Source organism: Castanea sativa, chromosome 8, assembly GCF_040712315.1.
Source record: "Castanea sativa cultivar Marrone di Chiusa Pesio chromosome 8, ASM4071231v1".
NCBI classification, from domain to species: domain Eukaryota; kingdom Viridiplantae; phylum Streptophyta; class Magnoliopsida; order Fagales; family Fagaceae; genus Castanea; species Castanea sativa.
The window spans coordinates 32879968-32899736 of NC_134020.1; the positions used below are offsets into that span (position 1 = coordinate 32879968).

General features: G+C 32.8%; 1 protein-coding gene across 1 annotated transcript; it reads right to left on the minus strand.

The window, feature by feature from the left end:
• Nucleotides 1-7045: 7045 nt before the first annotated feature.
• Nucleotides 7046-11749, minus strand: LOC142605717 (transcription factor RF2b). The gene is made up of 4 exons (XM_075777153.1): nt 10893-11749; nt 8667-8799; nt 8017-8101; nt 7046-7852 (listed from the first exon to the last, which is right to left on the minus strand). Exons 1-4 carry the CDS (start codon nt 11483-11485, stop codon nt 7488-7490), a joined length of 1176 nt encoding a protein of 391 aa, XP_075633268.1. The 5' UTR covers nt 11486-11749; the 3' UTR covers nt 7046-7487.
• Between the last annotated feature and the right edge of the window lie 8020 nt (nt 11750-19769).

Genomic DNA, 19769 nt, shown 5'->3' on the forward strand with positions numbered 1-19769 from the left:
GTAATTTAGTCACAGAAGATATAAGTCACAAGTTCTTTGTAAACTCAGAATTTATAGTTCGTAGTCGGTGATGAAATTGGGCATTTCATCTGCGAAGACTATAACGTATCAACTAAGATGATTTGTCTTGATCATGAAAGTGGAGACTTCTAGTTGATATGTTAATATGTTTTAAGAGTTAAGACATATTGAATTGGACCGCTGTGAAATTTATTATTCTCCTAACAACTGTCAAATGAATAATAAATCTCACGACTTCTATTTGAATGAACTCTTAATCCTAAGAGAATAATGGACCTGATCATGAGGTGTAGGTTGCTTTGATATATTAGGAGTGAGATCTAAAGTAACGGTTAAAACCTTAATTTGCTGGGCAGCCACATTTAGTGTTGATGAAACATATATTCTCAAGATGGAATTCATAATCTCTTAACGGAGATATAAAATATTCCCTTGAGATAAGTTTAATGGGTTTGGTTATTCAGAGTGTTAGACCTAACCACTTTAGTAAGAAATTACTAAAGTATATATTTATGAAATTGGATTTCATAAATATATGATGAATAATCTTAAAGGATTAAACTGAGTACTCAAGAATAAGATGTAGTAATCTACAAAGTGGCAGTCTACATTCACGACTTTATATTACTACAAATATTTTATGAATGGGTCGCATGTATAATAAAGTCTTGGGATATAATTTATTAATAAGGCCTAGAGTGCAATTATATTTATTTAGTGGTATTAAATATAAATAATGGTAACTTTGGACTTGTCAAGAGTTGACGAAAAAGCCTAGGGCCCATTGGAGCTAGTGTCTTATTGGTCTCTTTTGGTCCCACTCCAAGCCACACACTAAAGCCCAATTGTAAAGGCCCAATAGACCAGCCCAATTAGAAAGGCCCAATAGGTCAGCCCAATTAGATAATCAGTTAGTTATAAAGGGAGAAACATACAGAATTTTTATTAGTAATATAAAAAATGGTGTGTATGTGAGAGTAAGATACACTTTCATTCTCCCTTTGAAAACTGATTGAGAGACCACACATCTTGGTCGTAAAGTGGAATTGGAGTGAAGATTAAAAGTATTTTCGAGTACTTCAATCTTTGGTTTTGAATTTCACCACACCAAGGTACACTATCTTATTCTTAAATTCTGAAATTTACATAGTGCACGTTATCAATCATGAATAAAATAGATCCTTATTTGTTACTTCCGCTATATGTTTTGTACTTTTGTATGAGATACAAAACCAGTTTTTCCAACAAGAAGTCCAATTATGTATTGGGATAAGGGTTCAACTGTAGGTTGGTATAAGGTACTAGGATTCCTTTACTTGTAACCGCTTGTTTTGATAATAGTGAATTCTCGGAAGTGGTGACCTGAAATTCGCCCGGTGGGGTTTTAACTCACTGGTTTTTCCAATTCGTAAACAAATCACCCGTGTCATATTTAATTCCGTTGCATTTAACTTAGTTGGTGATTTGTTTGTGCTACCACGCTTATTGCATGTATAATTGAATCTAATTAATTTACTTAGCTAATTAATTAATTTAATTTACCAAAGGGGTCAATACATTCTTGGCCTATCATTTTCATATTAAAAATACTATATAAACCTGCTCAAAAATACCACAATAATTAACATAAGCTTATAATAGATCAAATAGACTTATTGGTCATCAATATTCCACAATAACTAATGTCCAAACTACACATTAACCACAGATTCATATATATATATATATATATATATATATATATATATATATATATATATATATATAACATATATCTAAAGTATTATGTCTAAAGTATCGTCTTGAATTCAACAAAACACTTGTCTATTTACACCAAAAAAACCACCCAAATTATGACAATATTATAAACAAAGTACATTACTTCCAAAATAATGTGGTTGTTCAAAACAATTATGTAATAGTCCATGAAGGTCCAAGATTTTTTCAGAAAATAATTGGCTTTGCATGGCATGTACTGCCAAATGCAGCTTGAGCAGCATAAATACGACTAGTCCAATTTGAAATTTTGAACCCTTTCTAGTTGGACTCGGTCTGCAAACTGAATGTGCATCCAGACCCAAAAATAAAACCAAGCAAGAAATTAGGACCATTGTTTGTGTGAGAGAGAGAGAGAGAGGCTAAACATTATTACCATGGCAAGGTTTGCAGTTTCTACCAAGGCCTTCACAAAAGTACTACTAGTGTGCATGTTGGTATTTTCTGCTCATGTTGATGCAAACATAACATGCGCTGAGGTGACACCTTACTGACTCCATGTATCAGCTATGCCATTTTTGGAGGGACAGTCCCACAACCTTGTTGTGAGGGAGTTAAAACAGTCCATGCTGGTTCCACTACCGTAGAAGATCACAGAGCCACATGCAGTTGCATCATGGATGGTATTTCAAGGATCCCAGGAATCAACTACGACTTAGTTGGAACACTACCTGAGACTTGTGGCACTACTTGTACCTACAAAATCACACCCACCACTGACTGTTCAAAGTAAATCTCTTATGCCTATCTTTCACTCTTTTTTCATTCTAGTATGAGTATACTTGATTTTACATAAATTGATTTTATGAATTTTATGATTTGCAAGGTGGACTAATTCTATTGGCTGCACTTTATCACTATAAGGATGAAAATAAACCTCCGTGAAAGCTAGTGTCCGCTTGTTTGAAGCACAATGCTGTTGTGTTTTTATTTATTAAGAAATCATGTCATATTGACATATTGATATTGTATACGGATTGCAGAGTTTAATACAACCAATTGAACTTACAAAAAGTATCAATATATATAACTTATTTCTACGTTGCATTCTGTGTTACTTTGTGCTCCATGAGAATTATGTTTTTTGGAATAACAATGCCCATGCCAACATGATTGAATCTTTGGAAATCTTTGTTAGAAGGTGTGCACACAAGAGAGAGCGAAGATTCTTTATCCAAAAGAGAGATAAGAATCATTTTCAACCAATAAAATAATTGGCTGGCTTAAGGCTGCGTTTGGTTGCTCTATTGTGGAAAACTCAGCCTCTAAGTTTCACCTTTTGTCATTTTAGTCCTATAAGTTTAATTTTTGTCATTTCAATTTTCTAAGTTTCAATTATGCTCAATTTAGTCCTACATTTACTATTTGTTAAATTACATGTTAACTTACACACACACACACACACACACACACACACACACACACACACACACAAACACTATTTTACAGTTTAATTAATATTTTTTTAATTACTAAATTTTAGAAAAAACTTTAATTAAAAAAAAAAAACATAAACTAAACCCAAAAGTCTGAAACAAACCCGTGAAGAACAAAGTCGAAATAGCGCCAATTCTCTTTTGATGATAGTGCCTAGATTTCGAAGATGACGAACAACACCTTGTTCGGATCTGAAATTGAATCAGATTTAGATCTAGAAGAGTGTGGTTTTGGTGGCGTTCAGATCATCGATGAGGTTCTGGGTGAAGAATATTAGTATGCATCTGGAGACGTGGTTGGATTTTCCAATTGATGTGGAAGAGGACTTGGATAATATATGCGTTTTTTATCTTCTTTTGGATTCAAATCAACAACCAAAAAGTCAATGCTTATCTTTTGTAATTTTCAAGTTCTTCGTGGGTTTCAGACTTTGGGTTTAGTTAGTTTTTATTTTTATTTTTTTAATTATTACTTTTTCTAAAATTCATAAATTAAAAATTTTGAATATTAATTAGACTATAAAACAGCATCGTTTTGTATAAGTTAACGGTGTAATTTAACGGATAGTAAACGGAGAACTGAGTTGAGTATAATTGAAATTTAGAAGACCGAATAGGCAAAAGTCAAACTTAGAAAGCTGAAATGACAAAAGAACTTAGAGGGTAAATTTTACATTTTGGCCTAAAAAATAATAATACTTATGACTACTCAGTTTTTGTTGGGAAATTTAGACCCCGGTTGATAGAATTAACAAGTTTTAAACCCAAGTTGTTAATTAGGTTTATTATGAATAAAACTTGTTGAAACAAACAAACATCAATATCATATCAAAATCATATGCAACGAAAAAGTAAATAAGACAAGATATGATGACCTAGGAAAACCAATAAAACCAACCAGTTTCACAGTAAAAAAACCTGGGGGGGAACCTTCCCGAAAAGCAATCCACTATAATAAAGAGAAGTTTCAAATCTAGTACAAAACTTTTGTCCCTAAACTCTACAACCGCTTATAGTAGAAACCTTCTACCGCTTCAGAACTTCTGAACTCTTCAATATATGAACGTCACCCTTTTGATGTATGGATCCCAGTACGTGACTAACTCATTTACACAAATCCCAGTATGTGACTCACACACCAACTTGAGAAAGAAGAATGTTGGCTGCAAAGTTCTTCAATTCATCAACAATGAAGATCAAGAAACACTTGGTTACAAAACCCTAAGGCGCAAAAGACGCAGTAGCTTCTTTCAGAGAGAATAAGGCTTCGGTCACATTTCGCATATGTTCTCCTTGTATTCTCTTATGTGACGGCCTCTAAAATAAACCTTATATATGTCTAGGATTGTAAGAAAAGAAACCCTACACAAATACATAAGCATAGGCCGAAAATCAGATCTGAAAATTTTGATTTCTGTAACCTCGATAGATACCTCGATAGATAGTATCTGTCGAGCCTCATTAAACCTCAATAGATAGCAATCTGTCGAGCAGCTATCGAGCTATCTGTCCGCAGATGTCGAGCTATTTGTCCAGCTTTAGTGAACAACTTTTCTTTACTTGTTTCTTGGTCCAATCTTCATGGCTTTAATACTAGACTTGAACAACATGTTCTTTGAAGTATAAAACACATCCTAGATCTACCCAAATACAAGTAAAGTGCGTTTTGTCAAAGGATTAGGCAACTACATAAAATATGTCATTAACAGTTTTTATTGCAGGAAAATATTTTCCCAAAAATGTTTTTTTTTTTCTAGTGTTTGGTAGTACAAGTCAATAAATTTTTTTTCGTGATAATGAAAAATAAGCCCAACATATAAATTCCACACCACAAATGTAATCTAACTCGTTTTCAAAGCCAACCACACAAAGGAAAATAAGTCAATTTTCTAGTTTAAAAAAAAATCCAAAAAAAGAGTCATTTTTTCAAGAAAATATTTTAGGTTAAAACAAAAATGTGCATTTTTTTTAAAAATAATTGCATTTGTTTAGTTAGTTTTTATTTCTTAAAAAAAATTTAATTAATGTTTTTTTCTAAAATTCATAAATTAAAAAAATGGAATATTAATTAAACTATAAAACGACGTCATTTTGTATAAGTTAACAATGCAATTTAATGGATAGTAAACGAAGAACTGAGTTGAGTATAATTGAAATTTAGAGGACCGAATAGACAAAAGTCAAACTTAGAGGGCTGAAATGACAAAAAAACTTAGAGGGTGAATTTTGCATTTTGGCCTAAAAAATAATAATACTTATGACTGCTCAGTTTTTATTGCAGGAAAATATTTTCCCAAAAATGTTTTTTTTAATTTTATTTTCTAGTGTTTGGTAATACAACAAGTCAATAGTTTTTTTTTTTTGGTGATAATGAAAAATAAGCCCAATATATAAATTCCACACCACAAATGTAATCCAACTCGTTTTCAAAGTCAACCACACATAGGAATATAAGTCAATTTTCTAGTTTAAAAAAAAATTCCAAAAAAGGAGTCATTTTTTCAAGAAAATATTTTAGGTTAAAACAAAAATGTGCATTTTAAAAAAAAATAATTGCATTTGATTATGCTAAAACTTTAGTAAAAATTGATTATTTACGGCTTTGTATAATTGCATTGGATTATGTAATTGAAGAATGCATTTTTATTATTAAATAATAAATATTTTTTAAAAGATAATAGTAATTAATAAAATATAATCTTACCACAGTACACCATTGGCATGATAATCACTCCACAAATATAAGTACTTGTAAGGTGTAAAGGGACAAAGACTGAAATTCAAGTCTCCAATACTAGCAGAGTGCATATACTGCCCAACTAAAAAAGATATTTTGATAAAAATAAACCTAATAAAATAATATAACTTTTAATAAAATATATATATTTTTTCCATCTTAGCTATAGTGCATAACCATCTTTGCCTGTGCACTATACCTCAAGAGCCAAATTTTTTGGTTTTCCCTCTACTATTGCAGCATACTTTTTAGTATTGATTGTGCTAAAAAATAGAGAGAGAGAGAGAGAGAGAGAGAGAGAGAGATTTCACAAAAACAAAGAAAATTTCAAAATACAGTCAGGCAAGGCGAAATACATTTTTCTTTATAAAATCTGTGAACCAATAGACAATAGTCCTTTTCCTTAAAAAATAAAAATAAAAAGAAGACAATTTTCTTTACGAATTATATTATCTCCGAGAACAAATAAATGATAATAAAGCGGGCTTGTTCAACATAGGCATTCCATTCTATGTTTTACTAAATACAGCCTGCCACACGCATTTTTTATTCTAAAATAAGTTTACTAACCAAAATTTAAGAGGTAAAAAATAAAATACATGACATACTAAAGTTAGTAGGTATAAAACTATAAACTGTATAGTGAGAAACTCAGTGTGATAGAGGATTTTGTTTGTTAATTGTTCTCTTAATTGCAAGGAAGATATGCTCAATAAGATTAAAATGAATGAGAGAATAAATGTCGGATTTGAAGAGTCGATACAGAGAGAAACTTAGATCCTTGGCACAGTGTACAAGACTACAAGGTGCTCCAAACTTTTTTATTTTTTTGATAGGTAGAGAGTGGGGGACATGGGGAGATGTCATGTGAGGTTCGAACCGCAGGCTTGAGACACCACAAACAATGCAATTGTTGCTAGGCTATCAAAGTGTAGGTCCAAATATAATCTTGGCACCCATAAAAAAATCGATTACCAACCTGTAGAAGATCGAATTTATAAATATCTACTTGGAAAAAGAATCACGCACTATGACTTCATAAAAATATTAATTAAAAGCATTACTAGAGAAAGCAGGGGAAAAACAGAGAGTATAAATTGAGAAAGAGCCAATTGTTGGAGACAATGCACGGAAGGGTGAAAAAAACGATTAATCACAAAGTTTACATATACCAATTTAAACAAGATACAAAGTAGAAAGATAACAGGTAACATCCCAACCACCAATGGCAATGACCTTTCATTCCCATATGTTCTAGTACCCCAGCAAAACAAATCCCAGAGTGTATAAATGACTGATGAACATTGCAACGAACCTGAGGGTGATACCCCTTTTTGAGGAACAACCCGAACTATAAACAATTAAGTATCATATAAATCCTCAACACAAATGAAATAAATAATAGAATAAATAGAGTACCTTCTCTAAATGACTAGATGTCAAAGTCTATAAACAATCTACCAGAAGGGAGTGCCATAAACAAGTCAGCGGGTCAGCAGTTTAGCAGCCAATTTGTGTCAAAATGTGGAGCTACTTTCACTTGCAGAAAGTGTAGGGCCTTCAGACTTCACAAGAGATGATCCTTGGCTACTAATATCAAGCCCCTGCAATCGGCGAAGATGATCATTCTGCATCATTTCTGAGAGTGCATGAGAATTTGATTGATGCATTTGGTGAGTTGACATGCTAGATTGGGAATGATTGAATGGCAACTGCATATTCTGGTGGCCAGCAGGTCCCTGTTGTTGCGGAAGTGGGAAAAATGTTGATGGCGCAAATTGCATCTGGTGCATTCCCATGCTAAATGACTCAGAAGGGCTCATCATTTCCCCGGTTGCCATCTTGAGCCTCTCAACTTCCTTCTTCAGTGCTTCATTCAGAGCTGTATGATGTCACCGACAAATTTCATACAAAATTCTTAGAACCAAAAAAAAGAAAAGAGAAGAAAAAGGCACTGGAATAAACACATTTAATGATATCTAAAAATAAGAATCACACATTTTCTCAAGGATCAAAATGCAAATTACAAGCAGGTACCACACTTACCGTCACGCAACTGAGCTTGTTGCTCCATGGCTTGTAATCGAAGCTTAAGCTCTGTGTTTTCAGTACTCAAACCAGTTGTGTCTCTCTATATAAGAAGAAAAGAAGTGAATAAGTAATAATCCTTGCCTAGGTAACACAAAGTATGCATGTGCTTGTGTCTGTAAATTAGCAAAAGAACTCTGAAAGAAACAACTAAAGGTATAACATTAAATAGACATAGCAGTGGAAAATTTCTGGAGTAATCAAAGAATCTTTTTTTAGGAAGGAAATACAATAAGAATACATCACAAAGTTTCATCCGATAAGTTATTAGTGATGTCACCTGAAGGAAGTATGCTGCATATCTTACTTTCAAACATGTTTCAAGCGCAGACATTTGCAGCAGAAACGAACCTTTCTCTTGGGTAACCATGCATCCTTTTTTTTTTCAAGTAAAAGTGGAAGTTTTTTACACAAGCTACAACCTTTTTTTAACATGCAAAAATATGCATGTCAGCCAATGAAACCAATCAGGTTCTGTTATACCACACATGACCACTAAAAATTGGTTTACACATCCACCCAATGTGTTTTGAACATATGACCTCACTCTCTACTGATTCATGTGGGAGGAGGAAGTGTCCTTTGATCTAGAAACTGCCAAGACTAACCTGGAATAGCGTAAGTTGGGCAGAAAGAGTGGTAGCTTCTGTCTGAAGGGTCTGAACCTTACGCTCAAGTTCTTGTATATAGCGTGCCTTCCTCTCTTTCGAGCGGGCAGCAGACTGACGATTTGCCAATATCCTATATATAACAACTCAAATATCAGCACAAGCTCCTAAAATGCCTCGAATATAGATAAAATAAAATGAATGTAACAAGTACAGACATATGTATCCTAGTATGTGTGTTTACTTTTTTTGGGAGGGGAGTGTTTCAATTACACTATCCACAGTTCACGTCAAGTTTGATTTTTCAACTTGAGGTTTAAAAATATGCACTTTATACACCTTAATGGTCAAGAGATACCAAATAGCAAGTGCTTTTTATATCCTAGATTAATAGCTCATAAGGATGAAGAGAAAGAAGAAGAGATAAATCATAAGATAATAATAGAGTGGATAAAGTGGAAAAGCACATTAGAAGTATTGAGTGAACATAGAATACCTATTACGTTAAACAGAAAATTTTACAAGAATGTTATAAGACCATTTGCACTCAATGGTATTGAATGTTGGCTTATTAAGAAGCAACATGTTCATGAAATGAGTGTAAGTGAAATGAGAATGTTAAGATGAATGAGTGGAAACAGGTAAAGATAGGATTGGGAATGCAGAAATTTGCTTAAATATAAAGGAGCCACATTGATGAAAAGATGAGAGAGAATCCCTTGAGATTGTTTGGTCATTTGTAGAGGAAAGCAATTAATGCACTAGTGACGAAAAAAGTGTTGATCCATGACAAAGGAACAAAAAAGGTTAGAATAAGAGTAAGACCTAAAATAACATTCGTAGAAGTGGAGAGGACATGCCAACTAGGAAGGAGACAAAATATGATTTTTGATACGAAAGAATGATGGAAAAGAAAACATATGGCCAGCCCTATTGTTGTTGTGTGTGTACATCATGTGCCTCGAAAAGAAAGCCTAGCAAACACTATAGTAACCTCATTATAAATTGAATTCATTTAACTCATGAAAAATAAATAAATAGAATTATACCTAAGGCGGATAAGCGCAACTTTTATTTATCTATTTCTTCTTTTGTGATAAGCAAGTGTAACTTTTAAATTATAGGTTAGTAATTCAAACTCAATCAAAACCATAAGTTGGTAAACTGTAATTTCCGATTCCTTTCCCACTTTCCCACATATGAACACAACATAGAAAAGATACAACAGTAAGACAACTAGGATCCAGATGATACAAGCCAACTTGAATGCATTTCGATGTTCTTAATTTCCACAAGTTTGCATTTACACGTGAGAACCTACACTCATAATCAAAACACAAGACTAATGCACAAAACTTGCCAAAAGAAATTTTTTTTGACAACCTCTAAAAAGAAGCCTATGCTAGAACCTTGACCAACCAACTAGAAAATCTCCCCCCACCCCCTCCTCTTTTGGTATAAGTAAACTAGAACATCTATGTGGCCAAAAGCCTTGTAACTCAACTGGCACCTCCTGATGTTTTCAACTGAGGTGTCTAAGCTCAAAATCCTCTCCCCCCAACTATAGAATTATAAAAAACTAGGACATCTATGTGTTATAGAAAGTGGAGTCTAATGGAGAAATCTAAACACTTCAGAAAATAAGAGTAAACTCCTTTCTTACCACCTGTAAAACCTCTATCATTCATGTCAATCACTGTCCCCTGTAGTAATGTACCAGTTAATGTCACTTTTAAAAAAGAATATTGGCAAATCTTAAGAAACACAGTTCGCATCCATAATTTGATTAATTAATCAGCACATCAAATAGCAGACAGATTTTATAAGATAAACACTTTTATACAGAGAAGAAAACATTAAAAATTTATCAGAGAGGAAAAAAATCTACGAAGTAAATTTCAAATGATCATATCCAAAATGTGAGAACCTTCAAACCCACAAGTTAAATTTACAAACCAATGGATCTACGAAACACAATTTCCTTTAAAAACGTTATGTGTGTTCGTGAATATTATGGTTTGGAAAGCAACAAACAAAAAAAACCCGGTGTTTTGAGCATAAAATCAAAAGCAAATATCCGTTGCAACGACATTTAACTGTAGCTTAGAAAGAGAGAGATCTGACTTAACAAACGCAATCATAGAAACTCAGAGATCTTAAAATTGCACCACGTTTCATACCAAAAGCAAAAACAAAAAACAAAAAACAAAAAACAGAAAGCAAGACCTTTTGGCACGCTTGGGATCAATGTTCCAAAGCTCAGCAAGCTTATCAGGAGGCATGGCTTTCTTGGCATCCATAATCTCGCCAAACACACCTGTAGACGACGTCGTAGTGGAGGACCCATCAACGGAACTGCTATGCCTGTGCCTACCTCTGCCGCCGCCGCCGCCGCCTCCACCACCACCACCACTCTTCTCTCCATTTGCATTACCGTTTCCTTCAACGCCACTCTGATCCGCGCCACCGAGTTTATCAACATCAATGTAGGTAGAGAAAAGGTCATCCTCGGATCCGATCTCGTCCAAACTAGCAGTGGAGGACCCACCGCCACCGCCGCCGCCGTTAAAAGCATCAGACGGCGATAGATCCATCATCATATCATCGGACAGCCGGAAGCTGACCTCGGAGTGAGCCCTCCTGTGGTGCCCCCCACCTTTCATAAACGACGTCGTGGTGTTCGCGATTGCTGGTAATGGCTGAGATTTCTTGGGAGGGTGCGGTGGATGAGAATGAGATGCATTGTTCGAATTGATTTGATGATGGTTGTTGTGGGAATTAGGGTTTGAAGGTGGTGGATCTTGCATTTGCGTGGACATTGATGATGTTTTTCTTTTTGTTGTTGTCTTTGTCTTTCGATTTTTTCTTCCGTTGTTGTTTGCGTTCTTTCTCTCTGTTTGTCTGTGTTTGTGTGTTTATTGTTGTTGTCTAAAACATGTGTAGTTTGTCTGAGACAACAAGCGTAGCATTGTCTTTCTTTCCTTTCCTTTTCTTTTCTTTTCTTCTCTCCTCTCGTTTCAACGAAGAGAGAAGAGAGGAGAGAAGAGAGAAAAGGTCTTGATCATGAAAATAATAAAACTGTTATTTGACTCTTCCTTCAATTCTTTTTATCCTATTTTAAAATTGTTTCCCCCTTCTTTTTTTTTTTTTTTATTATTTTTAATTATTATTGCTCACTAAGTTTCCTTCTTTTGTGGAGTAACAAAACTAAAATTAATACTTGAAAAGATAAACGACGTAGTTTTTCTCGCGGATTCTTTGTCAAAATGAAAATCCACCGCCTCTTTGGCTCTTTATTTTTTTTTATTTTTTTTACTATTTTGTGAGCAGGGGACTTGCACATCACTAATCACTAATAATAAATAGTAACTCCTAGAAAGGGAAATTCCAACTTGAATTGCGTTTGCCTAGTATTAGTCATATCATGCATGTTGTTATTTTATCTTCTAGAATATTTAGAATTTTATGAGATTCGATTCTCCTATAATATTTAGAAATTTAAGAGATGTGCTTCTCCTTTTTTATCTGCTACGCGTTTTATTTCCTTAACTCTTTGTTAAAAGGATAAAATTTGACTACAAACTTTATTATAGAAAATGTTCACAACTCCAATCAGTATCTTTTTATTGGATATAAATATTGAAAAATTTAGCATTAAATAACATTTTCTTCTTATATTTATCATACTTGTAAAAAAATTTAAAAATCAAATATTAATAATTATGTCATCAGTTAAATATTTCAATTTCAAGTTTTTGTAGTATAAAATTATATATAAGAAATAAACTTATGAATCGAATAGTAAATAATAGAACAAAGTACTATTTTGGTTCTAAACTTTATAAAAAAAAAATTTATCATTCCTAAATTTTAAGAATTTCATTTTTTGTCCTTAAACTATTGAAAAGTTCGTCTTTCATCCTTAAACTATTGAAAAGAATTCTTTTTTCATCCCTATTTTTGTCCTTAAAATATTGAAAAAACTATTTACAAAGTTTAAGATGAAAAAAGAACCTTTTAAAGTCTAAGGATAAAAAACAAACTTTTGGTAAATTTTAAGGACTAAAATAGTATTTTACCATAAATAATTTTTGATTGACATAAAATTTGACATGTATGTTAAAAACATAAAAAATATGTAATTTAATAATTAGATTTTCAAAATATATAGTCATGTTAATGTTTTTAGTGAGGATTGTAACCAAACTTTGTCCTTTTTGAAATATAAAATTTGTTTTATTCTATTTTTATTGTTTTTCACTATCAATAGCATGTCATATATCATTTTTTTTTCTCAAAAAAAGAGTGAGATTAAAGACTATTTTTTATTCCTTTTAGTGCATCACATCCCGGCTTGTGATTTGAGTATATATTCTTCAGTAACATGTGATGACATTATAGAATGTAAAGTGATTTAGGCTGGTTTCAAATAGTCCTAATTTAATTAGTTTAGTAAAGCAGTTGATTTGGATGTGGTAGCACTATCTGCACGAGTTTTCACTGTTTAGAATACCACTAAGACACTAACCAATGGTCCTTTTTTAGAGAGCCAATCCAGTTGGAGGGGACAAGAGTGGAATCATGCTTGTTGATGTTTATTTTAAGGAATCCCAATATTAAGTAAACGTAGTTGTTAAATTCTGTAATGAACTTTACAGGTTCTCAAAATGATTATGTTGCAATTTACACTTTCACTAGAATAGAATCACACTACAACGTATAAAAGCTACTTTTGTGCACAACAAAGAGAGCTTAAAGATCCCAATTACTTTCATGGTTTTTATATATATATATTGTTGGATATATAGGTATATACAAGGATAGGTTGTAATAATAATGATTGAGTTTGGAGAATATGGTTTCATAAAGTGAAAATTCAAGTTCTGGAATTTTCTAAGTGAACATTTGAAACTCTAAATTTTCTTGAATTTTCTTGAATTTTCTGCAGAATTTTCTAGTGACTATTCAGAAAGATTGAAGAGATTTCAATCTTTATTAACTGTTTTATGAAAAAAATAACTAACTCTCCATATGTGTCTTTTCATGAAACAGGCTTATGTTCACTTAAGAAAATGACTAACTCTCCATATGTGCCTTTTCATGAAACAAACTTATGTTCACTTAAAAAAAAATAACTAACTCTCCATACATGTCTTTTCATGTACCATAACCCTATGGGTATAAATAGAGACTTATGTTCACTTAAAAAAAAATCCACAAATCCAAAATTTGGAGAGAAATACAAGAAATCCTGTAGTCATTCTCCAGAATTGCTATCTATAGAACCCAACATCTTGGTTGTATCTTGGGGACAAATTTACGATAACCCTTTAACAACAAAAGTGTAAGGGGCAAATATTGTCTAAGGAAAACGAAATAGTGCCTCCAAGTTATCTATTTTCTGTTTGTTTTGTGTGTTAACTTTATTCTTCCATTATTACTTTGTGTAATATCCCCAACAATCTTAGACAATATTTCCTACAATGGAAGGAACAAGTAATGTTTCAGCGTTAAAGATGTTGAATTATGAGTTGGTGAAATTGGATCGCTTTGATGGAACCAATTTCCACCGATGGAAAGACAAGATGAATTTCTTACTTACTCCACTCAAACTCTTCTATGCCTTAGACTCGAATTTGATGCATTTTCCTACTACGAGTGATGAAGACACTGATGAGATAAAGGCACGAAGAAAGAAATGGAAGGAAGACAAACTGATTTGCAGAGGGTACATTCTCAATACTTTTTCAGATCGTCTCTATGATCTCTGCACATCAATGAAATCACCAAAAGAGATTTGGAATGCTTTGGAGGTAAAGTACAAAACTGAGAAAATAGGTATGAATAAGTTTATTATTCAAAAGTATTTTGATTATAAAATGCTTGATAATATCTCAATTTTGGATCAAGTGCATGAGTTATAGATTTTGGTCAATAAACTCTGTGATTTGTCAATCAATATTCCTGAATCATTTCAAATGGGTGCAATTATTGCGAAACTCCCACCAAGTTGGAATAATTTTAGGAAGAAGCTTCTGCATATGTCGGAAGATCTCACTTTAGAACAATTTGGACAACATCTTAGAATTGAAGAGGAAAGTTGGGTTAGAGATGTGACTAACACCGATTCTAAAGTGAATGTGAACAATGTGAGCAATGTTCAAAGTGGGAGTTCAAGTAAGACCAATAAGCACTTGAAAGTGAACAAAAGTGAGAGTGATTTCAAGAAGAACAACTCCAATAATCCTAACAAGGACAAGAAGAACTAGGCATGTTTTCATTGTGGAAAGAAAGACCATTACATTCACGAATGTAGACTCTTAAAGAACAAGAAAAATGATGAAGAAGGCAATGCCATTGAAACAAATGTCATTGAGGACATTGTTGCTATGGTGAGTGGCATACATATTGATATGATCACTGCAGTTCATATGGCTGTGATTGCAAATCCTTTTGATTGGTGGTTCGATTTGGGTACAACGGTGCATGTGTGCAACAACAAAGAGAAATTCAGGACTTATGATGAGTCTTCCATAGAATAACAAGTACTGATGGGCAACCACAATAAAGCAAAGGTTCTTGGAAAGGACACCGTTGATGTGAAAATGAGTTCCGGCAAGACGCTGATTTTGACCAATGTTTTTCATGTACCTGATATTAAGAAGAATCTTGTGTCTGCCAATTTGTTATGTAAGAGTGGTGCAAAAGCTGTAATTGAATCGGACAAATTAATCTTGTCCAAGAATGGGATATTTGTAGGAAAGAGATATGCTACTGATGACATGTATAAACTAAATATTATTAATAAAGAAGTTTTTGGTTGTGTTTATATTGTTGATTCTTCATATTTGTGGCATGCTAGATTAGGACATTTAAATTTCAAATACTTGAAGTTTATGTCAAAGCATGGTATAATTTCATATAAGCATGATGATGAAATGAAATGTGAAGTTTGTATTCAAGCAAAGATGATAAAGAAACCTTTTTCTAAGTCGGATAGAAATTCTATTATGCTTGAACTTGTACATTCTAATGTATGTGAATTGAATGGTGTATGAACTAGAGGAGGTAAAAGATACTTCATTACATTCATTGATGATTTCTCTAGATTTACATGTGTATTTAATGAGAAATAAAGATGAATCCTTTGACATGTTCAAATGTTATAAAACTGAAGTAGAAAATCAAAAGGATAGGAAAATAAAAATCCTACAAAGTGATAGAGGTGGTGAATATTTTCCTAATAATTTTTCTACATTTTGTGAGGAACATGGTATAATACACCAAAGTTCAGCTCCTTATACACCCCAACAAAATGGTTTGACTGAAAGAAAAAATAGGACTCTTGTAGATATGGTAAATGCCATGATTTTAAGTGCAGAGTTTCTATTTAATTTATAGGGAGAGGCATTGCTTACAACATGTCATGTGCATAACAGAGTACCTTCCAAGAAGATAAAAGTATCTCCAAATGAGTTATGGAATGGAAGGAAACCAAACCTTGATTATATCAAAGTGTGGGGGTGTTTAGCCTTTTATAGAGTGGTTGATCCAAAAAGAACAAAGTTAGGATCAAGAACTATGAAAAGTTTGTTTGTAGGTTATGCTGAAAATTCAAAAGCATATAGATTATTAGACTTAAACTCTAATACAGTGGTGGAATCAAGAGATGTTGAGTTTATTGAGGATAAATTCAATAAAGATTCCATGAATGCTTTGATACCTACTCAAACACAACAAGGTGACTCTAATCCTGATACTACTTTGGGTGGTATTAAGAGGATTGAAAGTGGTTTACCAAGTGAACAAAGAAAGAGTCAAAGGATAAGAAAAGTAAAGAACTTTGGTCCAGACTTCATTTCTTATCAAGCGCAATTGTTTCTTGTTGAAGGAAATAGAGAAGTGGTCCTAAATAAAATACCTCTAATGTTTGCTACAGAGAATGGTCCTAAATCATATGAGGAAGCTATGGCTTCTAGAGATTTAGCTTTCTGGAAGGAAGCTGTGAATAATGAGATGAACTCAATATTATCCAATAATACTTGGGTCCTAGTGGATCTACCTACTGGTTTAAACCAATTGGTTATAAATGGGTATTTAGAAGAAAATATAATACTAATAGATCAATACAAACCTTCAAAGTAAGGTTAGCTGGAAAAAAAACTTTAAACAAAAAGAAGGAGTAGACTATTTTGATACCTATGCACCAGTGGCTAGGATCACGTCTATTCGTGTGTTGTTAGCTCTTGCATCCATATACAAGTTGATTTTACATCAAATAGATGTTAAGACAGCTTTCCTAAATGGTGATCTTGATGAGGAAGTTTACATGGAACAACTTGAGGGTTTTGCACTTCCTAGAAATGAAAAAAAAAAGTTTGCAAGTTAGTCAAGTCTTTGTATGGCTTGAAATAAATTCCAAAACAATGGCATGAGAAGTTTGACTCAGCAATCTTGTCAGATGGCTTTGTGCACAATAATTCCGACAAATGTATTTATTCCAAATTCACAAAGGAATATGGAGTCATTGTATGCCGTTATGTGGATGATATGCTCATATTTGGTACAAATATGAAAGGTGTATGTGAAACTAAAAAGTATCTTTCTTTTATGTTTCAAATGAAAGATTTGAATGAAGTGGATACTATTTTGGAAATCAAAATTAAAAGACATAGTGAGGGTTTTGCACTATGTCAATCTCATTATGTTGAGAAAGTGCTTCAAAGATTTGAACATCTTAATATAAAGAAAGCAAATACACATTTTGATTGGAGCATAAAGTTAGGTGAAAACACTGGAAGAGCAATAACACGGCTTGAGTATGCTAGTGCTATTGATAGCATGATGTATGCTATGCATTGTACAAGACCAAACATATCATTTTCAGTGGGCAAACTTTCTAGATTTACAAGTAATCCAAGTGTGGATCACTGGAAAGCAATTGGTAGAGTTCTTGGTTATTTAAAGACAACCATAAGTTTGAGACTCTTTTATTCCGAATTTCTAGTTGTGTTGAAAGGTTATTCGGATGCTAGTTGGATTACTAGTGTGAGTGATAACAAATCCACGTCTGGTTGGATATTCACTCTTGGTGGGGGTGTCATTTCTAGGCATAGAAAAAAAATTAAAAAAAAAACAAACAAACAAACAAATGTGTATTTCTCACTCCACCATAGAATCAGAATTTATAGCCTTGGTGGCAGCAGGCAAGGAAGCGGAATGGCTAAGAAATATGTTATTAGACATAGAGTTGTAGTCACAACCAATACCAGCCATTTTGGTGTACTGCGATAGTGAAGCCACCTTGAGCAGAGTATACAGTAAAATGTATAATGGTAAGTCTAGACATATATGTCTAAGACATGATTACATAAGATAATTAAAAGAATTTGGTACCATTTCAATTGTCTATGTAAGGTCAAATAATAATTTGGCAGACCCTTAAACCAAAGCAGTGTCTCGAGATATAGTCAGGGTAACATCCATTAGAATGGGACTAAAACCCTTCTTCTAAAAGAATCACCAATAGTGGGAATCTAACCTCAAATTGATTTAATCTAAAGAGGTTTAAAGGGTAACAACAAGTTATTGATACGTGGTTAGTAAGAGCACTAATTTTGTGTCTCATTCAGGATGGATTAGTGCAGACTATTACGATAAAATTGAGGATGAGTTTTACACTCTTAATGAAGTTCATAAAGTATAAATGTCTGTGTAACAGGGACATAAGAAGGAACTTAACCTTTGTGAACATAGAAGTGGTGCCGCTTCTAGCAAGAGTAAAGGGTTTTCTCTTGTAAATGTTCACTAAATCGGGAAGAGCACAAAGCCATAATAGTGCTAACAACAGTAGATTTCTAAATGTGTTGTGGGTGTTCTCATGTGTGTGTTGTTTTTGACTTCAACATATAAGAGTTTTGGTTTAAGCACCAAGCTACCATTAACTCTGTTGATTTCTTGAGCAATTACACTAAAGGAAGGTTTAAGTTGAAAGACACCTTCCATTATACATGATAGAATATCAATCAAGTGAGACATATATTATTATAACTTAGTAGGGGATTGTTGTATATACAAGGATAGGTTGTAATAATGATGGTTGAGTTTGAAGAATATGGTTTCATAAAGTGAAAATTCAGGTTCTAGAATATTCTAAGTGAAAATTTGAAAATCTGAATCTTCTTGAATTTTATGGTGACTATTCAAAAATGTTGAAGAGGTTTCAAGCGTTGTTAACTGTTTTATGAAAAAAATAACTAACTCTCCATATGTGCCTTTTCATGAAACAGACTTATGTTCAGTTAAAAAAATAATTAACTCTCCATATGTGCATTTTCATGAAACAAGCTTATGTTCACTTAAAAAAAATAACTAACTCTCCATACGTGTCTTTTCATGAAATATAACCCTATGGATATAAATAGAGGCTTATGTTTACTTAAAAAAAAAAAATCCACAAATTCAAAAGTTGGAGAGAAACACAAGAAATCCTGTGGTCATTCTCTAGAATTGTTATCTGTAGAACCCAACATCTTGGTTGTATCCTGATAACAAAGTTGCGATAACCCTTTAGCAACAAAAGTGTGGGGGCAAATATTGTCTAAAGAAAATAATATAGTGCCTCTAAGTTATCTATTTTCTGTTTATCTTTTGTGTTAACTTTATTCTTCTATTATTATTTTGTGTAATATCTCCAACATATATATATAAAGTTAGGTTCAAGTTATACCTAGTGTAACTCTAAGCAATATTACACCAATCAATATTTTTTAACTGCATGTGAAATTTGATAAATTGATCTTTGAATTACATTGTCTTTGTATATTCTCCATACTTGCAAAATTTTAAGGTAATCAAAAATCAATAATCATGTCATCTATCAATTGTATAAATTCAAGTTTTTGTAATTTAAAATAATGCATAAAAGATAAATTTATAGACCGAATAGTAAATAACATCAGATTAATATGAAAATTGGCGTGCATGTTTAGAACATATAAAATATTTAATCCAACAGTGAAATTTTCAAAATATAAATTTATTAATTAGTTATTAAGTGGTGTACCATTGCTTAAAGTTACACAGGTGTAACTTGAACCTAAC